We start from the raw sequence: 20,815 nt of genomic DNA, 5'->3' as shown, positions 1-20,815 counted from the left end.
TTAAGTGCTAGGGACATAGAAACAAATAAGACTCAGTTCTTCCTTTAAGTAGCTTTGGACTTTGATGGGAGAGAAAGGCATGAAAAAAAGAAATTCCATAAAGTACATGGGGATAGAAGATGTGATATCATGGGAACACAAAGAAGGCAATGGTCAGATAAGGCTTTAAGGAGGAATTGATTTTTGAGTTGAGACTCAAAAGATGAGTAGAATTATGACAAACAAGAGGGATTAATAGGAAAGGAAAAAATATGGCAATAGAAAAATATGCAGGAGAGGCATGGAGATTGCCTAGGAAATTAAACCAGTGGGTTGAGGAGTGAAAGTGGGAGTTCTTCCCCTGTTCCTTCTCTCACCGTCTATCCTTACAGTCAGTTTTCTTTGGTGTCAGATATTAGGGGTATAGCTTAACAAGTGCCTCTATGATGAAAACAAGGACTTCAATTCTTTCCTTCTGTAAAACCACAGCTACATTTCCTGGGTCATTTTGTTGACATTGGAGGTTTATGAGAAGTAAAAGTATTTGTGATCTCTTTCAAATTATTTTTATGCTCTCTCCCCCACCCCTTCTTCAATCTGTAATGACTTGTTACTGACACACTTTCTTTCTTGTGCTGAACAAGCACTAAATCAGCCTACTTAATTGCCCCTGTCTCCGTTCCATCTTCTCACAGCCTCACAGCCGAACTTGTCCAGCTTTATAGCATGCTTGCTTGGTAGGCAGAGCAATGGTCATCAGCATTTGAGAAGGTAACAAAACCCAGAGGATCCCAGAGAACTGAACCAGGCTTGAGCGTGCTGTTAGGCAGCATCAGTCAAGTAAATAATGATGTTTCCTTAAGGATGCCCCCTACCCTACCCTGCTCATTTCCCCCAACATCCCCTATTGCCCTCCTGAGTAGACTCTGGTACACAAGAATAGAATCTGAGTTAACCTGGGCTAAGCCTAATGTTCCAGACACTATGTGAAACTACAACAAATGGGGTAAATATGAAGGTATGAGTTCAAATCTTTCAGTAGTGTCTTCAAAATCTGGTTTTATAGAATAACATTTCCCTTTCTCTTCCTTTCTTCGTTATCCACCAGTAGGCAAGTTGTGTTTGAGAGGGAATTCTTTTTCTTTCTCTCTGGGTCAGATTCCAACAGGCGACCTTAAAGTGCCCTTCTAATTGAAATGACAAAACGCAAGAGTACTTACTCAAAAGAGAATCCAGTATGTGAAGTTGTGCCTGCTTTTTCACTATTGGTTTCCACATATACTGGAGCATACAGGTGCCAATTTAAAGCCTCTGTCAAGTTCTCCTATGTCACCTGTCCTTTGCATATTTCTTTGTGCTTTATCAGTCTGTTAAACATGTGTCACTAGGGTATTTCAGGTGTCTTCTATTGTGGCTCAAAGAGGGGGTGGCAAAAGGAATTGTTTCAGAATTGTGTCCCTTGCTCTTTCAAGGTGGCTTGTGGTACCATTAACTTTTCTTTCTCTGTTTGAGGATTGTGAAATGCCCTTTTAGAAAGAGTAGCTATATGACATCTAGAAATATAGTTTGCTATTTGAGCGCTCATAACAACAGCAACATCAGAATCTCTCTTCTCCTTGGACAGTGATTCTTGTCTGATGGCTAGGAACAGGAAATGGGTTTCACTGGTATTCATTGTGTAGCTGATTTAAAATAATTTTAATACATAAAAGCAGAAAGCACATGGGCTTTAAAGTGATACTGACTTTTATAATTTCCATCTTATATAATTATTTTGAAGATTAAATAAAAAAAATAAATGTAAAATACCTAGCACAGTACCTGATTTCGTGCTCAATATATGTTTGTTGAATTAACACATGAATGAATGGGGGTGATGACTGATTATGTGTTCGTGTGAAAACCATGTGATTATGAGAATAAAAGGTCTTGCACCTTTTTTCTATGGTACTCTCTATTGGAGATCTTACATGATTTTATCACAGATAGCAGGTATAAAAATATATATTTCGCATTGTGGTAAATATTAGATGCACTGTGACACCACTCCTTATAATGTGACATGAGTTTGGCTATATTAGGAGCAAAGCATGCCTTTCTTCCCAGGTTCAATAGTGTTATAAAATATCTCTGGTATGTTTCTTAGATTCTGGCTGTAAATTGGTATGTGTACTTGAAGACACTGAAGAATTTCACCATAAGACTGAATTTGGTTGGTAGGACCTACTGTTTTGTGTTGAATCTAGCAGGCTTAGTTATTAAAATGTCACTAGGAGCCAAATGCGAGATATGTTTTTCTTTAAGCCTAGTCTCAGGACACAGAACTCTAGAAAGACTATTAGAGATATTTATTGGTAATTTGTGAGATCTCCTTAGGACTTTCTTAATCCAATTTATTTGAAAGATTCATCAATGAGTTAGTGCTAAAGTACAGGAAAGATTCTTTGTATCTTGGTTTTAGTTCATCACTCTTTCTGGATACTTCTCTTTTGGGGATAAAAATCTGAAATTATTGATGTGGCCTATAAAACCCTCCCGCTCTCTAGCATCTTCTCATGTCACTCTATGCTCACTCAACAGTCCTGCCACATTGGCCTTTTTTAAGTTCCTCAAAAACGTTACCTTTTTTTCTACCTCAGAGCCATAATAATTTGTGTTTTTTTCTTTCTGGAATATTCTTTATCAACCTTTCCACCTGCATACTTCTTATTTAAAATGTTACATCCTTAGAGAAGCTGTTCTGATCCTGCAGACCATGTTAAATACCTTTGTTAGATGGTCTCTTGACAGTCTGTATTTTTCTTTCTTAGCACTTATCCTAACCATAATCGATAGTCACTGCCCATGCATTTAGGGCAGGGACTATTTCTGAGTTGCTTGTTCTTGTACTTCCAGTGTTTAGCATAGTCTTTGGTTAATAGAAAGTATTTAATAAAGATTTGTCATTGAACAAATTGATCAGGGCTAAAAATGTACTGGAAAGGTGCAAAGGTTGGTTCATCATCCATTTCTACTTTAAATGATAATGTTGGAGAGAGCTGGAGAGTTCTTCTAGCTCCAGTACTAACTAGTTCTGTGATCTTGGGCATGCTACTTCTGTTCTCTAGACCTCAGCTCATCGGTAGAAGGAGGAGGTCATACTAGACTAAATGATCCATTCAGGCCCTTTCAGTTCCAGGTGCTAGGTATGTCATTGTTCAGCTTACCAAAATTTTAATGCTGGCCACTTTATTAAAACTGAACTAATAATAAAGGTGGACTATTTTTAGCCATAAAATAGTAAAAGCATTTCCTAAAGTGCTCCTTAAAATGTGAGTGATTTATAATTTTGAAAAATATTTAGCCAGGCTTATTTTTACATGTCTGCACTGCATGTCTTTTATATATCTTGGATAAAGAAACAATTCAATATCCCAAACAATCACTGAATATTTTTCAAAATTGAAATGGAAAAATCTATATTTACGAAAACAGTCTTCACCAAAGTTTAAATGTTTGCGAGACTTTGACTAAGCCTGTTATAAGCTTTACTACATTGTTGATTTTTTAAACTTCAACTGTGTTTGGAAATGAATGTTCATTATTATCATCATTATGACAATGAGCTATGATCTGAGAATCCTACGTGGAATGACATTTTTGTAAACCATTAGATAATAGTTAACCAAAGTTTAACCTTTTTCCTCCTTAAACCATTAGTCTATGAAGAAGTTTTCTAACTGAAGCTACCTATTTGAAAAACTAATATTTTATGTTCTTTCAAAAAGGGATTTTAGAGAAACTTTAGAGAAGCATTTAGAGAAACTTTAAGTTTATAAGTAACTGATCTGAGAGGAAAAATTGATACTACTCTTTAGTTACTGCTCCAGTGGTATAATTTATGTTAGGAAAGTTCAAGGCAGGTGGTGAAGCTAGCAGTTATTGAGGAGCTATCTAAACTACATTTTACCAAATGACTTCAAAGAATCATTTCTTGTGAAACAATATAATTTAATTTGGACTGAAGTTATTTTCCTTTTATTTTTTAAAACTCAACACCATAAAATTTTTCACTACTTGTATCATAAATATAATCGTATACCACTTCTGTTGCCTCGTTTATAGAGAATATCTCTCCTTCCTAACATCCAGTGATTTTATATCATATTTAATCCAGAAAATATTGGTTGATTATCTCTTATTTGCTAGGCGTTGTTCTTAAATGTGAGGCATTGAAAAATAATTAGGTTGATCATGGCTTCAATGAGCTTACGATCTATCAAGCATGGTAGGACAAATGTGCATAACTAAACACAAGGTTAAAGACTCAAGAAACGTACAAATCAGATGTGAAGGATCAGTATCTTACAGTTCCTCCAGAGCTATCTGCTTGTTCCAAGACTTGGAATCCTCCTCAGCTCCTAACACAGAGCCTTGTATATAGAACATATTCGATTAATATTAGGTTAGAAGATGAGCTTCCTGTGAAATTGCTTTGTAAACCTGTATCTATTCAATGAATTGCATTCTGTTTATCCAATTCAGATCTAAAGTCTTCAGTCTGAAAAGCAAGATACTTAGATCTAAAATCACATATTTCATTAGAATGTGAAAATTTTTATTTTCACGAGTGTCTTCTATCTTTACATCAGACTCTATTTTCTGATTTTTATTTCAAGGTTCATTCTACTAAATCTCATCTGCTATCCTATTGTCCAGTTTACCCAGCTCTGTCAGTTTTATGGAATATGCCTATACTTCTTCCTGCCTTTAAAGTATCAGCAGTTACAACTCAAAGGAGATCGGAGGAATCACAGCTTTGAGGAATCAGTTTATAGGGTCTTTCCTCTAGTAGGTGTAACCCACTAGAAAAGGATAGAAAATAAATGCTTATCAATGCTTTAGAGGAAGCAATTAAAACTACTCCATTTCTAAAAGGCAATGTATAGTTTAGTTAATCTGAGGGATTTCTGAATTTAGTCAACTTTTTAGAAAATAGATTTGTTTCCAAAGGTTTGTTTTTCTGCTTTTTTCACTAGTTGATGTTCCCTGAAGGACTCAAGACTGAGTAAAATTGACTTTCTTCTGATCTTATGAATTATTGAGGTAAAATGAAGGCATAAATGATGTCTAAGGGCTCTTGCCTCTCTAAGATTTCATGACTCTTCAGTACTCAGTGGTAGAGCATTTGGTCATTATACTTGGCCAACACGTTTTCAATTCTCAACCATCTTCTCTCTATTTAGCACAGAACTTTCTTCACTGGCCTGATCCAAGGAGGAATTTTTCAGAAGCTTTGCTTGCCCCTCTTTTGAAGACACCTGGCTGAATTTCGAAATAAAAGGACACAGCAGAATTCTTTTTTTTCCTCCTAAGATTTAGCAGTTTGACTGACTCTTACTTGTGAATTTTTCTTGCCACTGAGTCATTGCACATACAGAATTATGAAACTTTAATTTCTTTAGAGGCTTGTTATATTAGAAAAATTGTTCCAAAGAAAGCAACAATCATGACATAAGCACATCTGGCTCTTGCAAATTATTCTTTATTAAGCTTTCATTTAATTACATGTGCCGAAAGGTCTGTTTTTGATTACTGTAATTTTTTTTATTTGTCCATCTGAATGATAGTAATGCTGGAAATTACATATAAACCACCTGTTTTTTCTCCCCTACTAATATGGCAAAGTTTGAGCTATTTTCTCTGTGGTTGATGAACTAGGAAGCTTTCTATTTATTATGATAGAAATATGACTATCAAAGTAATGGCTTAATCTTGATGATAAGAAGAAAAGAAAATATTTGAATGGAGTTTTCAAGCATTAAATAGTGTTAAGATTGAATTGTGTGAATTCTGGTTAACCATAGCAGATTAACACGTTCATTTATCCCCAATTTCACCCTAAACCTAATAAAATTGACAGTTAAGGATTTAACATCCTGTGCTAGGAAAAAGAAGCTTGATTTTTATTATTATTATTATTATTAGCCATAAATCTAGCGATATTCTCTTGAGGATTATGTTACGTGCTGCCTAGAAATGAGACCCTGAGAAAAGAATGACTGCCATTAGCCATCAGAGATCTTGAGGGCAGTGCTCTTGTCATTCAGAAGGACTGGCATCCTTAGAAAAGCTTGGTCAGTATTGACTAAGAGCAGTGTTCTTCCAGGAGTCCCTAGGAAAGTTCAGATTAGTTTCTTAGTTCATGAATATTAAAATTATGGGAATGGACTTAGCAACATTTAAAGAACTTTTTAAAAAAGATTTTAGGAACTAGAAAGAATCTTAGAGACCATTTAGTCAAATTTCTTCCTATACAATTGAAGAAACTGAGTTCTAGAGTGATCAAGTCCTTTGTTCAGGGTCATAACGTTATTGCCAGAAGGACCAGGAACAGAACGATGGCTCCCATACCAGTACTGTTTCTTTCTGTTACATTTATTTTCTCTCTGTTATTTTCCTCTTTAAAAAATAGTGAAAGAGAAATTGCAAGGCTGTCAGAGAAATAGTTATCTAACAATACGGTAAGTTTTTTTTGAAACTCCATTTCAGCTGCATTTTAAGAGATAATGTTTGTCTTCCCTGTTTTGCAGCAGCTCTATGCCGCTCAGCTGGCCAGCATGCAGGTGTCACCTGGAGCAAAGATGCCATCAACTCCACAGCCACCAAACACAGCAGGGGCAGTCTCACCTACTGGGATAAAAAATGAAAAGAGAGGGACCAGCCCTGTAACTCAAGTTAAGGTACTTGCTTTGCAGGATTGTGGAAACAGTTTGGAAAATAGCTTCACAAGAAAGGTAGTGAACTAGGCTGTGTTGGGAATAAGCAGCAGGAAGCATAGCAACATAAAGAAACCCCGAAATGCTCCTCTTTATGGTAAATTTCATGATTGAGCACTGAGAAACAGGTGTTTCCCTTTTGATAACAATAGTGCTATATTGTGAGATCTTTACCTAAATCTGCAAACTCACTTCTCAAGAGTTTTTCCTCTTTGGATTTTGGCTTTTATTTTTTAATGTTCATTGGCATGAATGGCCATGGTTTTATTACCAGTCTTTGTCATAGACTTGTGACACTTCTCTCTAAGTTCCTTAAACAGGTGGGGCACCAACTGAGTACCAGAGAAGGAGGATCTCAAACTTTAGATTTAAAAAGGGGGACAAAAAAGAACCTAATGCTGGATTTTATATAGTTTGTCGATAAAGGTCTCTCCTTCAAATTAGTTATAAATGTGGGCTCTGAGAAATGAATGATATAATTCTCTAATCATGCCTTGATGCCACGTAGTTGTGGATAAACAGGCTCTCCCAGGTTATGGCTAGGACATTAATAGATGCTTTTCCTCACTGATTTTCAGTGTCTTAAAGTGGGGCAGCCAGGAGGTACTTGGCGACCATGGAAAATTGATAATCCGCTCCAACTTTGTGCTACAGCTGGTACCTATGGGTGGTACTGGTTGTTTTTTATGATTGCTTTTACTTCCTATATTGAATTAAATTCAAGAAGTTCAGAGAAACAATTGTTTTTTGTAATTGACTTATCTACTTAGAGAAATGTGATTACCACAGAGGTGTTGTTGTAATGCGCCCAAAGTACTGCATTTGGAGAAATTTTGCAATTATTAGATCTTCACATGGGAAACATCTAAGGCCAATAAAACAGCACTGAATGCTACAAAACCCCTGAAATTGTTTTATTTTCTAAAATTTGCAGATAGGAATTTTGAGATTTCAAAAAGACCTTTAGAAAATATGGATCCCAAATACCAAAGATAAAAAAAGTAAACATCATTAAGAGAGTTCTGCCTGTGCCCTACCCAAAGGAATTGATTTAATGTTATCCATGCTTTTAGATTCTCCAAAGAGATAGATGAACATTTGTGCTTTGTTGTTAGAAATATTGAGGTATGATAATAGGCATTTACATTTAATAAGTTAGCATTACTTATGGAAACAGCCTATCTATTTTGTGTTCTGAGAGTTTCTGTTTGTGAATAAAAGTCAGAACACTACAACTCAAACCAAGACACTTTGTTTAATTATAGTTGTTAGAGTATGAGTGTATCAAACATCGATGACTTGAGATATTGAGTATTAGATATTTGAACATTAAAAAGTCATTTTATAAGTGAGTTGGCCAAATCGAACTGCACCAAACCAAGCCTTTACTGGATGAATAAAATGTTCCCTGGTTAAACTCCAGTTTACATCTGCTTTTACCATTCCAGCTTTGTGGGCCAACTGAATTTTATTACTCACTTGACCACATGCAAATTCTCAGGGAATTCTCTATATAATTTGACTTGACTATATTTTATGTTAATAACAAAGGAACATTCCTTATACTTATTAGAATGTTTATTGTATGTGTGGGTAAAAATATATAGACCAAGACATCAAGCAAATGTTTTAAACTTAAAAAATAGCTCCTACCTATTATTGAAAAAGTTCTGAGAATAATTTCACAATTTGCTAATTGAAAGAATTATGGTCACTAAAATATCTCATGTTTCTGTCTAAAGTGATTTCTTTCCCTCTGTATATTCCATGACCACATGACATAGTGCATAGTTTGCTCAAGGTAACAAAAACAAACATAGATGATCTTATGTACCTTCTTTCCCCCAGGATTTTTATTTGCTATAATTGTCAACATCAGAAGTCAAAATATTTCTGTTCAAATGTCAGTTCTCCCACTTATTTTACCAGCCGTGTCACCTGGGACAAGTTACTTAACCTCTTTCAGCCTTAGTTTTCTCCTCTGTAAAATGGAAGTTAATATTATTATAGGTCTTAAATGTGATAATACATCCTCTAGCCTATAGTGAGTACTCTGTAAATGTTAGTATAATGATGATCATCATTATGGTCTGATGATAATAAAGAAGATGGTGCTGGTGTTAGTAGTGGTTGTTATTGAAACATCTAGTTGTATAACAAGAGAGATCCTAATGAAATAACCTGGAAGATTTCCATTTTTAGCCATGATGGAGGAACAGGGATCAGATTTACCCTCCCAACTTAAAGAACTAAAACTCAGGACAAAATATATAAAACAATGGTTTTCAGACATTTACAATTGGAGGAGTACAGGACAGTGATCCCTGAGAGAAGAGAAACAAGTGAGGCAAGCATTATATTTGTTCCAGTTTACTGTCTAGAGGGAGTTTCCAGGTAGTAGTGCAGGGAGGGGTACCTACATGGAGCTTGGCAGGCTCCTTGAGTAGAGAGACAGAGTTCAGGGATGCCAAGGTAGGTTCTGAGGGATGCCATGGAATTTGTGAGGCAGGGTATCAGAGAGGAGAGGACTGTACAGAGAGAACAGTGAAGATCTGAAGAAGGTTCCCCTGTATTTAGAGTATGAGTGTATCATCAGCATATGCGTGTGAGGAAGCTATCTGAGGCCAGGGGAAAAGACCAGATGTAGCAGGCAAAACAATTGCAAGATTCACAAAGGACTAAGAATGGTTTGTATTCCCATTAGCCAGAGTGGAAAGATCTCCTCTGACACCTGGGACATCAAGTAGAGTCCCCAGAAGGATATTACCTCAGTAGTGGGGCCAAATTATCCCTAGATTAATGGCTGCTCTGGACCTGTTGAACAAAGCTTAAAAGTAAGCCTAGAAAGGATCAAATTGTTCTGCCTCTCAGAATAAAGTCCGCAAGTATTTAAAGGAGTACACAAACTCTGACACCCAACAGTGTAAAATTCACAATGTGTAGCATCAGTTCAATAATTACCAGGCTTTCACAAAAGCAAGAAAATGTGAATAATAATGAGGAGAAAAATCAATCAATAGAAACAGACCCCAAAATGACACAGATGGTAGAACTAGTAGATAAGGTAGTAAAAACATCTATTGTAGGAGACTTTCCACACTAGCCAAGTGAGGAGATAGGCAGATCTACTCCCTAAAAAACACCCACAATGTTCCTCTCAGAGCAGGGCAGGCTGTGAGAACTAGCAGCAGGCCTGCTGTGGTGGAAAGGGATTCACTTGCTTGGGAGTTGGTAGGTGCTTCCTGAGCCCAGTGGCATTGTTGGTGGAAGTGGCAATTATTGAATTATAAAAATAAATAATAGATTAGAGTATATTCAAAGCTGAATAAAACCAGATGTTATGAGCTCCACATGTTTGAGAAGGTAGAGGAAAACATAAGTATTATAAGGCAAGACACGGAAGAAATAAATTGAATGTCTGGCGATGAAAAATAGAATGTTTGAGCTGAAAAGTACACCAGAATAATACTGACTGGGATTAGCAACAGATTAGACATCACAGAAGAAAAGATTAGTGAACTTGATGATGTAACAATGAAACTATCCCAAATGAAATACATAGAAAAAAGACTGCCAGTGCTGTGGGACATCAAATGGCCTAATATGTGCAACTAGAGCCCCAGAAGGAGAAGAAGGGAACGGAAAAATATATTTGAAGAAGTAATGGTTGAAAATTTTCCAAATTTGAAGAAAACTCTGAACTCAGATATCTAAGAAGCTCAGTGTACCCCATATAAAAGAAATATGGAGAAAACTAACTAAATACCTAACATATAAATCATTATTACTTAGATATGAATAAAGGAACTAACTAGTCTAAATATCCTTTGAGTTCAGAGCAAAAGGAAGTAAGTTGTAATTAAGCATGTCAGATCATTTTGACATTCATAATGGATATAACTGTGTTTCCTGAGAACCTATCCTATGTCTAGATGTAGATAAAAGTACATTGCAACATAGATGTGCCAGATTATCTGTTTCCTACCAAGATAAAAAAAGAATCTAGGGTATCACTACATTGTCAAATGACTTATTTTCTCTGATCATTTAGAAGAAAAGGGGCCTAGGATTTGGAGTCTAATAAGGTAAAATTCAAATTTTGTCCCTCCATGTATGGCTTTGGACAGTGATTTTATCACTCTGACTCTTTCAAACCTTGTAAATTTAGAAAAGTACGGCTCAACCTCATAGTTATCCATAGTTAAATGAGCTAATACGTGTGAAAATATCTAGCACAGTGCCTGGTATGTAATGGCTCCTCTGTGCATGTTATTTTTATTTTCTCTTTCTAATCCTCCTTCCTGGGTAGTGTTTACTGGCATCCCTTTTTGTCCCTCTGTAAGCAGTGACCATTAGTACTGGAAGAGACTTTAAAGATCAGCTAGAATCAGGCCCTCTTTTTCTACAGATGAAGAAATTGAGCCCCGGAGAGGTCACATGTTTGCCAAAGAGGAGAATATTCTGTTTCCAAGCTCTACTGTGTGTTTTAAACAATGACATTAAAAGCAAATTCTCTGTGCCTTCTCAGAAGCAAAACAGGAGTTAACATTTGCTGACAATTTTATTTTAGAACACGGTAATGCAGATCTTAAAACTGAACATTTAAATGAATATGCTCATATTACAACTAAATTTCTAGAATGAGGAAGTGTTGTTATGGGTGTTTTATGGCAGGATAAATGAGACAAAGGCAACGAGCTTAGCTTTCAAGCTCCTGGTTATACTAGAGTTACACGCCAGATATTTGAATACTGTGCTCAGTATAGAAGGACAAGCATCTTAAAATAGACATTCTGTAAATATACGTAGCAAAAAATATAAAGAGACATCACTTTAGGCATGAAAAATAAATTGCGTATAGTATGGTATGTAAAACATAATTATAATGTGTGCTTGCTCTTTGAAAAAATTAATTTTAAACATGAATAGAGACCAGAATATAGACCATGAAGAGTGCCCACGCCCAAAAAGCCACATAGAAGCCATGCTGTGGCATGCGGCTCCCTGGGCAGACGCCCAGAAGATCAGAAGAAGGCTTTCCGTGTTTCCATTTTTAAAGTACTTGCAATTGTTTGATTTAAAATATATATTAAAAAATTAGCTGCAGAGCCTATTTATAGTTCCAGGAACTTTTCAGAGAGAATAACACAAAAGCACTACAGAGCTGCTGAAATTTTAAATAATTCTTTGTAAATGCCCTAGGTTAATTTAGATCCCTGAAAACACATTAGGAAATTAAGCTGTAATGTGAGCTAATTCAGATTTTAATTTGGCAAAAAGAATGATCCAACTACACAGTTAATGTAAATAGAAGCATAACACAGGGAAATTAATGAGGTTTCCTTCCGATGAATCTTCAAGGAGGTAGATAATTAGCTTCTTTTGTTATTATTGTAGGAGAATGTGGCATTGTCTCTGAGGTGTAAAATAACTGCAGCTTACTAGGTGATAATGTGCTTCATTTGTCTTTTTTTTAATAATTATTTATGTTAAACTCTTGTAGGATGAAACAACAGCACAGCCGCTGAATCTCTCATCCCGACCCAAGACAGCCGAGCCTGTCAAGTCCCCAACATCTCCCACCCAGAGCCTCTTCCCAGCCAGCAAAACCAGCCCAGTCAACCTGCCTAACAAAAGCAGCATCCCCAGCCCCATTGGAGGAAGCTTGGGAAGAGGATCCTCTTTAGGTAAATGGAAAGGTCAACACCAGGAAGAGACTTACGAATTAGGTAAAAGAAAGCAAACCTGTTTAGTGATGACTGATGCTTGTTTCCAAAGTGTTCCTTAGTCCAAGGAAAAAAAAGTAAAATCTTTTTACTGAAACATAACCCAATTTCGTGTCTTGGGTGATTAGAACTTTTGGAAAAGGACATAATATAAATCCTGCTGGGATGTGCTCTTTAGATGATGATGAGTTAGATCTAGCAAATCAGAGACTTGGGAATTTCTGTTTGGTCAGTGCTTTGCCGCTAAAGTATCTCTAGGTAGAAAGAGTGGCCGTGAACCCTTTACAGGCCTAATTGGACCTGGCCTCAAAGCTGCCTACCAAAAGTCCGAAATTCCTTTGAAATTTTATATTTTATTTTTAAAATGTATGTGAATTTTACACCCAATCCCATGTTAGTTTTGCATTAGAGCAAATATGCATGGCACACTTCAATGATATAATATGAAATAAAATTGGTATCTAATAAGATATGACGTAATGATCCTCTGGCTTCTTACACTCTCTGATATATTGCCAGGTATCTCTAGGGATAGTCATACCCCAGTGTGAGAAGTATAGAGGAAAACATGAGTTTTACCATCAGACAGACTTGGACCAAGGACCTTCACTTACTGACCCTGGGAAAGTGATATAATATTGTTTAATTCAGTTTCCTAATCTCTGAAAGGAGATTATTATTTCCTAGCTCACAGGTTGTTATGAGAATTAAAAGAGAAAAATGCATATAAAGTGCCTAACAAGGTGTTTGGGACCTAGAAGTCATGCAATTTAAAAAGACTGGGCTGAGTGAATACCAGCACATTTACACATATGTGTAGAATGAAACAATAAATGTGGCAGCACTTGTCAGCAGCAGAGGGCCCAATCAGTATTAATGTGGTTGTTGCTCTTTAAAGCTCTTAATTTTCAAATAAAGACACAGATTCAAAGGGATTAGGGACTAGCACTAGCATTTCTTTACGATGTTACCTTCTTTGCATTGTTGAGTCATGGAGGCTGAAATGCTTATTATAATAATAAAGTCATGTGTAAGTATAGCCATTTACAGTTTAAAAACCATTTTTGCCTATCTTATCTCGTTTGATTTTTCACTATAATCTTATGAGTTAGGTAGTATATTATTATTACTTTCATTGTATAATAAAGTAAATGGTAGTTGTTACAGATAAAATGACTTGCCTAGAGCCTTGTAGCTCTTAATTATTTTTTATTTTTTTATTGGGGTAACGTTGGTTTATAACATTATATAAACTTCAGGTGTACATCATTATATTTTGATTTCTGTGTAGACTACATCATGTTCACCACCCAAAGACTAATTACCATCTGTCACCATACACATGTGCTCTATTACCCCTTTCACCCTCCTCCCTCCCCAATTCCCCTCTGGTAACCACCAATCTAATCTCTGTATCTATGTGTTTGTTGTTGTTGCTGTTGTTTTTATCTTCCACTTATGAGCGAAATCGTGCGGTATTTGACTTTCTCCTTTTGACTTATTTCACGTAACATAATACCTTCAAGCTTCATCCATGTTGTTGCAAATGGCAAAATTTCATCTTTTTTATGGCTGAGTAGTATTCCATTGTGCATATATATCACATCTTCTTTATCCATTCATCCTTTGATGGGCACTTAGGTTTTTTCTAAGTCTTGGCTATTGTTATTAATGCTGCAAGGAACACAGGGGTGCAAATATCTTTTTGCATTCGTGTTTTTGTGTTCTTTGGATAAATACCCAGAAACAGAATAGCTGGGTCACATGGTAGTTCTATTATTAAATTTTTGGGGAATCTCCATACTGGTTTTCATAGTGGCTGCAGCAGTTTACATTCCCACCAGCAGTGTATCAGAGTTCCCTTTTCTCCACATCCTCTCCAATATTTGTTATTTCTTGTCTTGTTAATTATCATGTAGCTATTAATTAGCAGAGCAAAGACTAGAATCCAAGTTCTTTTCCATATAACTCAGTGCTCTTTTTGTGAACTCACAGTTGGAATATTTGCTGAACTGTGGTGAGTCTAAGTGAATCTTCTGATGGTGAGATGTAAATCTTCCTCATTGGAGTTTGGGGCATTAGGAACCGTAAACAGCCTATTCTCATTTGGGGTCAGGATGCCTCTTTCAGGGGCCCAGAGATTTTCAACCCAAGTCAGTGATACTGCTGTGGGAGAGAAAAGTGAATCATTTCCAGTGTGTGAATATGATTGATTGCTGGATTGTTGGAAGTTGTGAGATGAGAGAAAAAAGCTAACATAAGGATAAATAATAGACTTGATCTTGAAATGGCCCTCTGATAATCCACTTCTGAATTTTTTTGGAAAGCATCTGTTTGCTATACTGAGCATCTTGAGGATAAAGATGAGTATGTCATAGGCCCTGCTCTTAGAGAGTTTATGCTTCAGCAAAGCGAATTTCTTAGATCATGAGCTAGAATGGGGCTGAAATAATAGCACTCTTGTCCAGACAATATTGGACAGAAATTTCTTTTTTTTTTTAATTTTTAATTTATAGCTTTTATTTTTTTTTGATTTTATTTTTTTCCTTTTTCTCCCCAAAGCTCCCCACTACATAGTTGTATATTCTTCATTGTGGGTCCTTCTAGTTGTGGCATGTGGGACGCTGCCTCAGCGTGGTTTAAAGAGCAGTGCCATGTCCGCGCCCAGGATTTGAACCAACGAAACACTGGGCCGCCTGCAGCGGAGTGCGTGAACTTAACCACTTGGCCACGGGGCCAGCCCCCAGAAATTTCTTTTTTAATCAGAAAAGCTCCAGAGCAAAAGATATGGGTTTTCTATATCCTAAAAAGTGACTGACTTTTAAAAAATTTCCATAGATAGCCTTGCGGATATTTTCTAACTTTAAATGCATATGCACATGCACTGCACACACATAGACACATGGTGTGAGCTTGGTTATAGTATGGTTCCCTCTGTCCTGTCTGTGTGTGTGAGCTGTGTGCACACACACATACACATGTACACACATACATCTGCTGTGAAATGCCTATGCCAGGATATGAACAAGTGGATCACGTTAAACTTGACCACAGCAGCTGAAATTTATCAGTCAGCAAGCAAATGCCTTCTTTTTCTCTAAAATTGGAAAAGGTTATCTAAAGTATTAATTTTAACCTACAAAAACATGCAAGATATGGAGGAAAATTAGTCAATTTAATTTGGAATGTTTTCCCTCTGTGTTGCATGGAATATAATGAAAGTAAATATCTATTATCACTTTATTTGAAGCTTTGTACTTATGTGAAAACTGTTCCTGCACATGCAGCCTCACTGGCTCGAAGACAGAGAGTTGGGAGCAGTGGGTGTTCAGGTTGAGGGTAGGGAATGGATTGTCATTCTCTTGGTAAATAACTGAGGCAGCATGATGAGCAGAATGCGTCATTAACCAGCCAGTGATTGGGGAACGGAGAGTGTGGTGTATTCCTTCCCACCCCCTCTCTCCTGCAGTGGACATAAGAACACACAGATACAGATGTCACTAAAGTGCACGTGTGGCTTCACAGATTTTTTTCTGCTAGGCCAGAAACAGCTTTCCTGCATTAGCACACCACATATAAGGAGCAGCCTGAACAGATATCTCTGTACCCCTCCCCACCCCCTACCTCCCCACTCCTCCCCCACTAGTCGTTAGGTATAGCAGGACAGATACAGATAGATAGATAGATAGCTAGATAGATAGATAGTTAGATAGGTAGATAGACAGATAGATAGATGCACACACACACAATTGGAATCTAGGAACCTGCATCTCTGAGGAGGTGGGTTGACAGAGCCCAGTTAAACTGGGTGTTGGGGGATCCTCCAAGGGCTAAAAATCCTGGCTTCCTGTGCTCTCTGCATAGTATTGCGGTTTTCTTAAGAGCAAACGTGCCCCTTCCTTGTTCGGAGAATGCAGCATTCTTCAGGGGAGGGGAGAGTAGCGGTATTTTTTAAGAGCCTAACCTCGCAATCCTCTAATAATGCCTTCTATGTGTGCAGATATCCTGTCCAGTCTCAACTCCCCTGCCCTGTTTGGGGATCAGGATACAGTGATGAAAGCCATTCAGGAGGCTCGGAAGATGCGAGAACAGATCCAACGGGAGCAACAGCAGCAACAGCCACATGGTGTTGATGGGAAACTGTCCTCCATGAATAATATGGGGCTGAACAACTGCAGGAATGAAAAGGTAAAGCTTGCTTCCCTCTTTCACGGGCTCTGGTAGAAGCTTTGGCTCCTTTTCATCTGGCTCTTTCCAGGCCCCCATGCATCAACCTGCAGCCAAAGATTTGGGCTTTTGGCTTGAGGGCTGACTTGTCTCACATTCAAACATTACTGCTGATTAACAAATACACCCTTATACTTAGTGTGGGTTGCCTCTGAGGCACCCAACCTACCTACCTATTGCTGTCTTTCTGTCCCATTCCAAAAGATTTAGAAAAACCTTCTAATAAAGGGGATATGTGAGGTTATTAAAATAAAAATAGAATATCAGAATATTAACAAAAAAGGAAGAAGCATTTATGCTCACGATGAAGGCTAATATGTTACTGTGACTCACCATTGAGTGAATTTCTAAGCTTCCTCTCAGTCAGAGCAGAAAGTAAAACAAAGCAATTTACAAAATGAATTCATTTATTTTTTGATTCAACAAGTAATTTATCCAGTGCTCATTCTATAATAGACATTGTACTAGGCACTGGAGATACAACATTGAACAAATCAGACAAAATCCCTCCTTGCACAGAGCTTACATTCTTATAGGAGAACACAGACAGTAAAGAAATAAACAATGAAACACATAATATAATGTCAGTAATATCAGGAGGTGAATAAATGCCATGAGAAAAATAGGAACAAGTTAAGGAAATAGGGAGTTACAGGGTTGTTCTTTTAGGTGGGGTGATGAGGAAGTTCTGAGTAGGGATCTGAAGGGAGCCGTGGTGCAGGTCACGTGAAGAGCAGGAGGAAGAGCAGCCAGGTAGCGGGGACAGTAAGTGTGGAGGCCCTGAGTACAGGACCAGCGACAAGGAAGCCAGTGTGGCAAGAATGGTGCAAAGGATTCAGTGGGACAAGGAGTAAAGTGACACCCTAGGCAGAAGATGCGACAGCCTAGGTGAGGGTGTCAGACCTTGCAGGCCCTGGGGAGGCTTTGCATTTCACTGTGAATGTGATGGGAATCCCCAGACAGGCTTTGTCCAGGGCACTGCCTTGATCTGATTTACATGTGTAAAAGGATCGTTCCGCCTAATGTGCAAGAACGGGAACAGGGAGACCAGTTGAGAGGCTACTGTAATGCACTGGTGAAAAATTCTGATTGTTTGATGAATGAATGATCCTTGCCATTCCTTGGCTCGTAGCTGCATCATTCCAATATTTGCTTCCCTCTTCACGTGGCTGTCTTCCTTCGGTGTGTTTTCCTGTGTCTCCAGATCTCTCTCTTCTTATAAGGACATCAGTCATTGGAGTTAGGGTCCACCCTAATCCAGTTTGACCTTATTTTAACTTGATTACATCTGCAAAGATCCTGTTTCCAAATAAGGTCACATTCCCAGGTACCAAGGGTTAGGGCTTAAATATATCTTTTGGGGGAACACAATTCAACCCATTACAGTGGGATGCAGAGCCGTTGCTCACGTTGAATCAACCACTCATCCTTGATTGATCTCTACTCTTTAGCCACACCAGGAGACCTCTGGGATACGAGGGGCTGGGAAGGGGTCTGAGGGGGTGAGAGTACTAGGGAACTCTCAAAGAATGTGTATGATCAAAGTCCTTACCCAAATTAGGAAGCTTAGCTGTGGAAGTGTTGACTTCCCAAAGCTTAATAAAGAATTTCATTTTACTCTCAGTTCTGACTGCACTGAGTTACTGATGTTAACATTAAATAAATATATATAATATTTAAAATTGATAATTATTGGACCCCCTGCCTTGATTAATCCCCTTGGTGAGAGGTTCAGATCAGGTAGGAGAGAAACGATCTGGGTGAATGGCGGGTCTTTAGGTACCTGTTAGGCCACAAACTTTTATATACTTGGGACTTGTCATGCACATGCCAGTCACTGGATCTGCTCAATCAGTTAAGCGCCCCATTCCCCTGTAAGCGCTCCGTCCTTGGCAGTGGACTCATAAGGCAGCACCCCTCTTTAAAAACTGCCTGAACAGATGGTCATGTATAGAGTGAAGTTTCAGGACCACAAGAGAAGAAAAATCTTGCCCCTAAACATCTTCTACCACTCTGATATTAGAGATAAACACAGAGTCAGTCTTTAAACCTAAGATGCTATGAGAACACCATGAAATGATAATATATTTTGTCTTAATGTGAATAACTTTAAAAGATCCTCTTTTGAGATGTGGGTAGACAAACAAGTTTTGGCATAGGGATACTGAGTGGGAAACTGGGTTGAAAACAAGAGAATGGGTTGCTGGCCCGAGCACATGGTTGTTGAGTTCCCCAATCTTCCTCACCAAAAAACAAAGCAAGAGAATGGGTACATGCACAGGTACCATCTCCTACTTGGCAATTTTTTCAAGGCTTGATCCTAAAATTAATTTGAGAAGCATGTCAGTAATTTGTTTTAGTCTTTTTTTATTAGTTTTCAAATGAAAGTAATACATGCTTACTGAAAATTCTGATAATACAGAAAGATATATGGTAAAAAGATAATTCCTTCCTCACCCCATTAACTATCATTAATGATTCAGAAATTTTCTTTGAGTATTAGCAATCATTAGTGATTCAGAAATTTTCTTTGCATATATAAGAAAGTATTAATGAGTTTAAATATATGTATTCTCACCTAGAATAATTGTCATTGAATTGTCACCAGCTGTGTGATATTTGGCAAGTTGATTAACCTCTCTGAATCTCAATTTCTTCCTCTATAATAATGAGGATAGTAATCTGGATTACAGTGAAATAAGATATATGTGAATATACCTAGCATAGCTCCTGGTACAGAGTAGGCACTTTCTAATGTTTTCCATATCTTTTAAACTAAACTACATGGGTGACCTTTGAATATATGGAACACATGTACTATTTTGTCACAGATATGAGATCCTCACAGAATAATGGGAGGGTCAGCAGAAGGAAACAGAGTAGATTTTTCAGATGTTGGCAATTTGGCCAGCTCACGTAGTTCAACTCCTTTCAACTGAGTTGGTACACAAAGCTATGGAAACTTCAGGTTTATGGATTAGCTCAGGTTTCTCAACCTCAGCATTATTGACTTTTTTGGTAGGATAATTCTTTATCATGGCCTCCACCCATTGGATGCCAGTAGCACTCCCTCATTTAGCGACAACCAAAAATGTCTCCAGGCATTGCCAAATGTCCTCTGTTGGGGGAGGCAGGACAAAATTGCCCCTAGTTGAAAACCACTGGGCTAAAAGAATATATATTTAGAATGAATGTATTTTAGAAACTTCATACCATGACAAACAAATTACTTTATTTAAATAGCTATACTTGTTAAATTATGAAAAATCATTTGCTTTTGATTAAAGTGAGTAAATGAAATACTTCTTTGAAAAATGCATCTAGAAATTTTTCTTTGGAATATTAACATAGAAAATATTTAAAACAATGTGTGTATATGCCATTGAATTTTAGGGGGAAATGAGAAAAATTCAGTACTGTTGCAGCAACTCCATCTTTCGAGAAAGCCCCTCTGTCTTCTACACAGGCTTGGAATAGCACCAGCCCCACCCGTTTGCACAAAACCTAGTAGTAAACTGGCACTGGGCACGCTTTGTCTCCAGCAGTGGGTCTCTCTGTTTATCTGACACTGGGACCCTTTATTGCTGAATTTGTATCATCAGTTGGAGTTCAAGTTCAAACTTAAGACACTATTAACTTCAAATGCTACAGGTTAATTTTAAATATTTCTCATTGACTTTTCTTAATTTATTTGGGAGGAAGAAGTTTGAAGTTTGGAAATGATATCTTGTTTTTCTTTGGAAGACATAGGAAAGGGATGAGAGATTAGGTAAGACTTAAAGAGATAATGAATCCAAATTTGTTCTAAAATATATTACACCAAATATAACTGAGCCCCTGAAGGTAAGTGGCGAAGTGGTTTCTACAGAACCACAAAACCCTTGTTTCTTAGTTGAAGGGAGTTGTTGACTCATTAGATAACTTTACTGGAGTTGAATTTTGGGCCCCAGAAGAGTCCGTTATATTCAGGGATACTGTGTTCACAAGCTCTCCTTAACATGAGCTCGTTCCCAAATAATGTCCCTGTTTTGACTTTATATTTTGTGGGTTTTAGGCTTTGTTTAGTTTCTAGAGCTGGTATCTATCCTTGCTTCTTAGGTTAGTTGCAGCCAGAGAGTAAACTAA

General features: G+C 37.4%; 1 protein-coding gene across 50 annotated transcripts in view; it reads left to right on the top strand.

The window, feature by feature from the left end:
- Window positions 1–20,815, top strand: part of SOX6 (SRY-box transcription factor 6) — a 571,708-nt gene that overhangs the window by 476,686 nt on the left and 74,207 nt on the right. For 25 of the 50 annotated variants that reach the window (XM_070626444.1, XM_070626446.1, XM_070626445.1 and 22 more), the window contains 3 exons: window positions 6,552–6,701; window positions 12,241–12,466; window positions 16,464–16,651. In XM_070626444.1, coding sequence (XP_070482545.1) covers window positions 6,552–6,701; window positions 12,241–12,466; window positions 16,464–16,651 — 564 coding nt within the window. The remainder of the gene's footprint in view (window positions 1–6,551; window positions 6,702–12,240; window positions 12,467–16,463; window positions 16,652–20,815) is intronic. The other 25 variants (XM_070626467.1, XM_070626455.1, XM_070626465.1 and 22 more) reach the window with 1 other exon arrangement.

The sequence above is a fragment of the Equus przewalskii genome, chromosome 6 (genome assembly GCF_037783145.1).
Source record: "Equus przewalskii isolate Varuska chromosome 6, EquPr2, whole genome shotgun sequence".
NCBI classification, from domain to species: Eukaryota; Metazoa; Chordata; class Mammalia; order Perissodactyla; family Equidae; genus Equus; species Equus przewalskii.
Note: the sequence above shows the minus strand (reverse complement) of the source record. Positions and strands in the feature narration are given on the sequence as shown.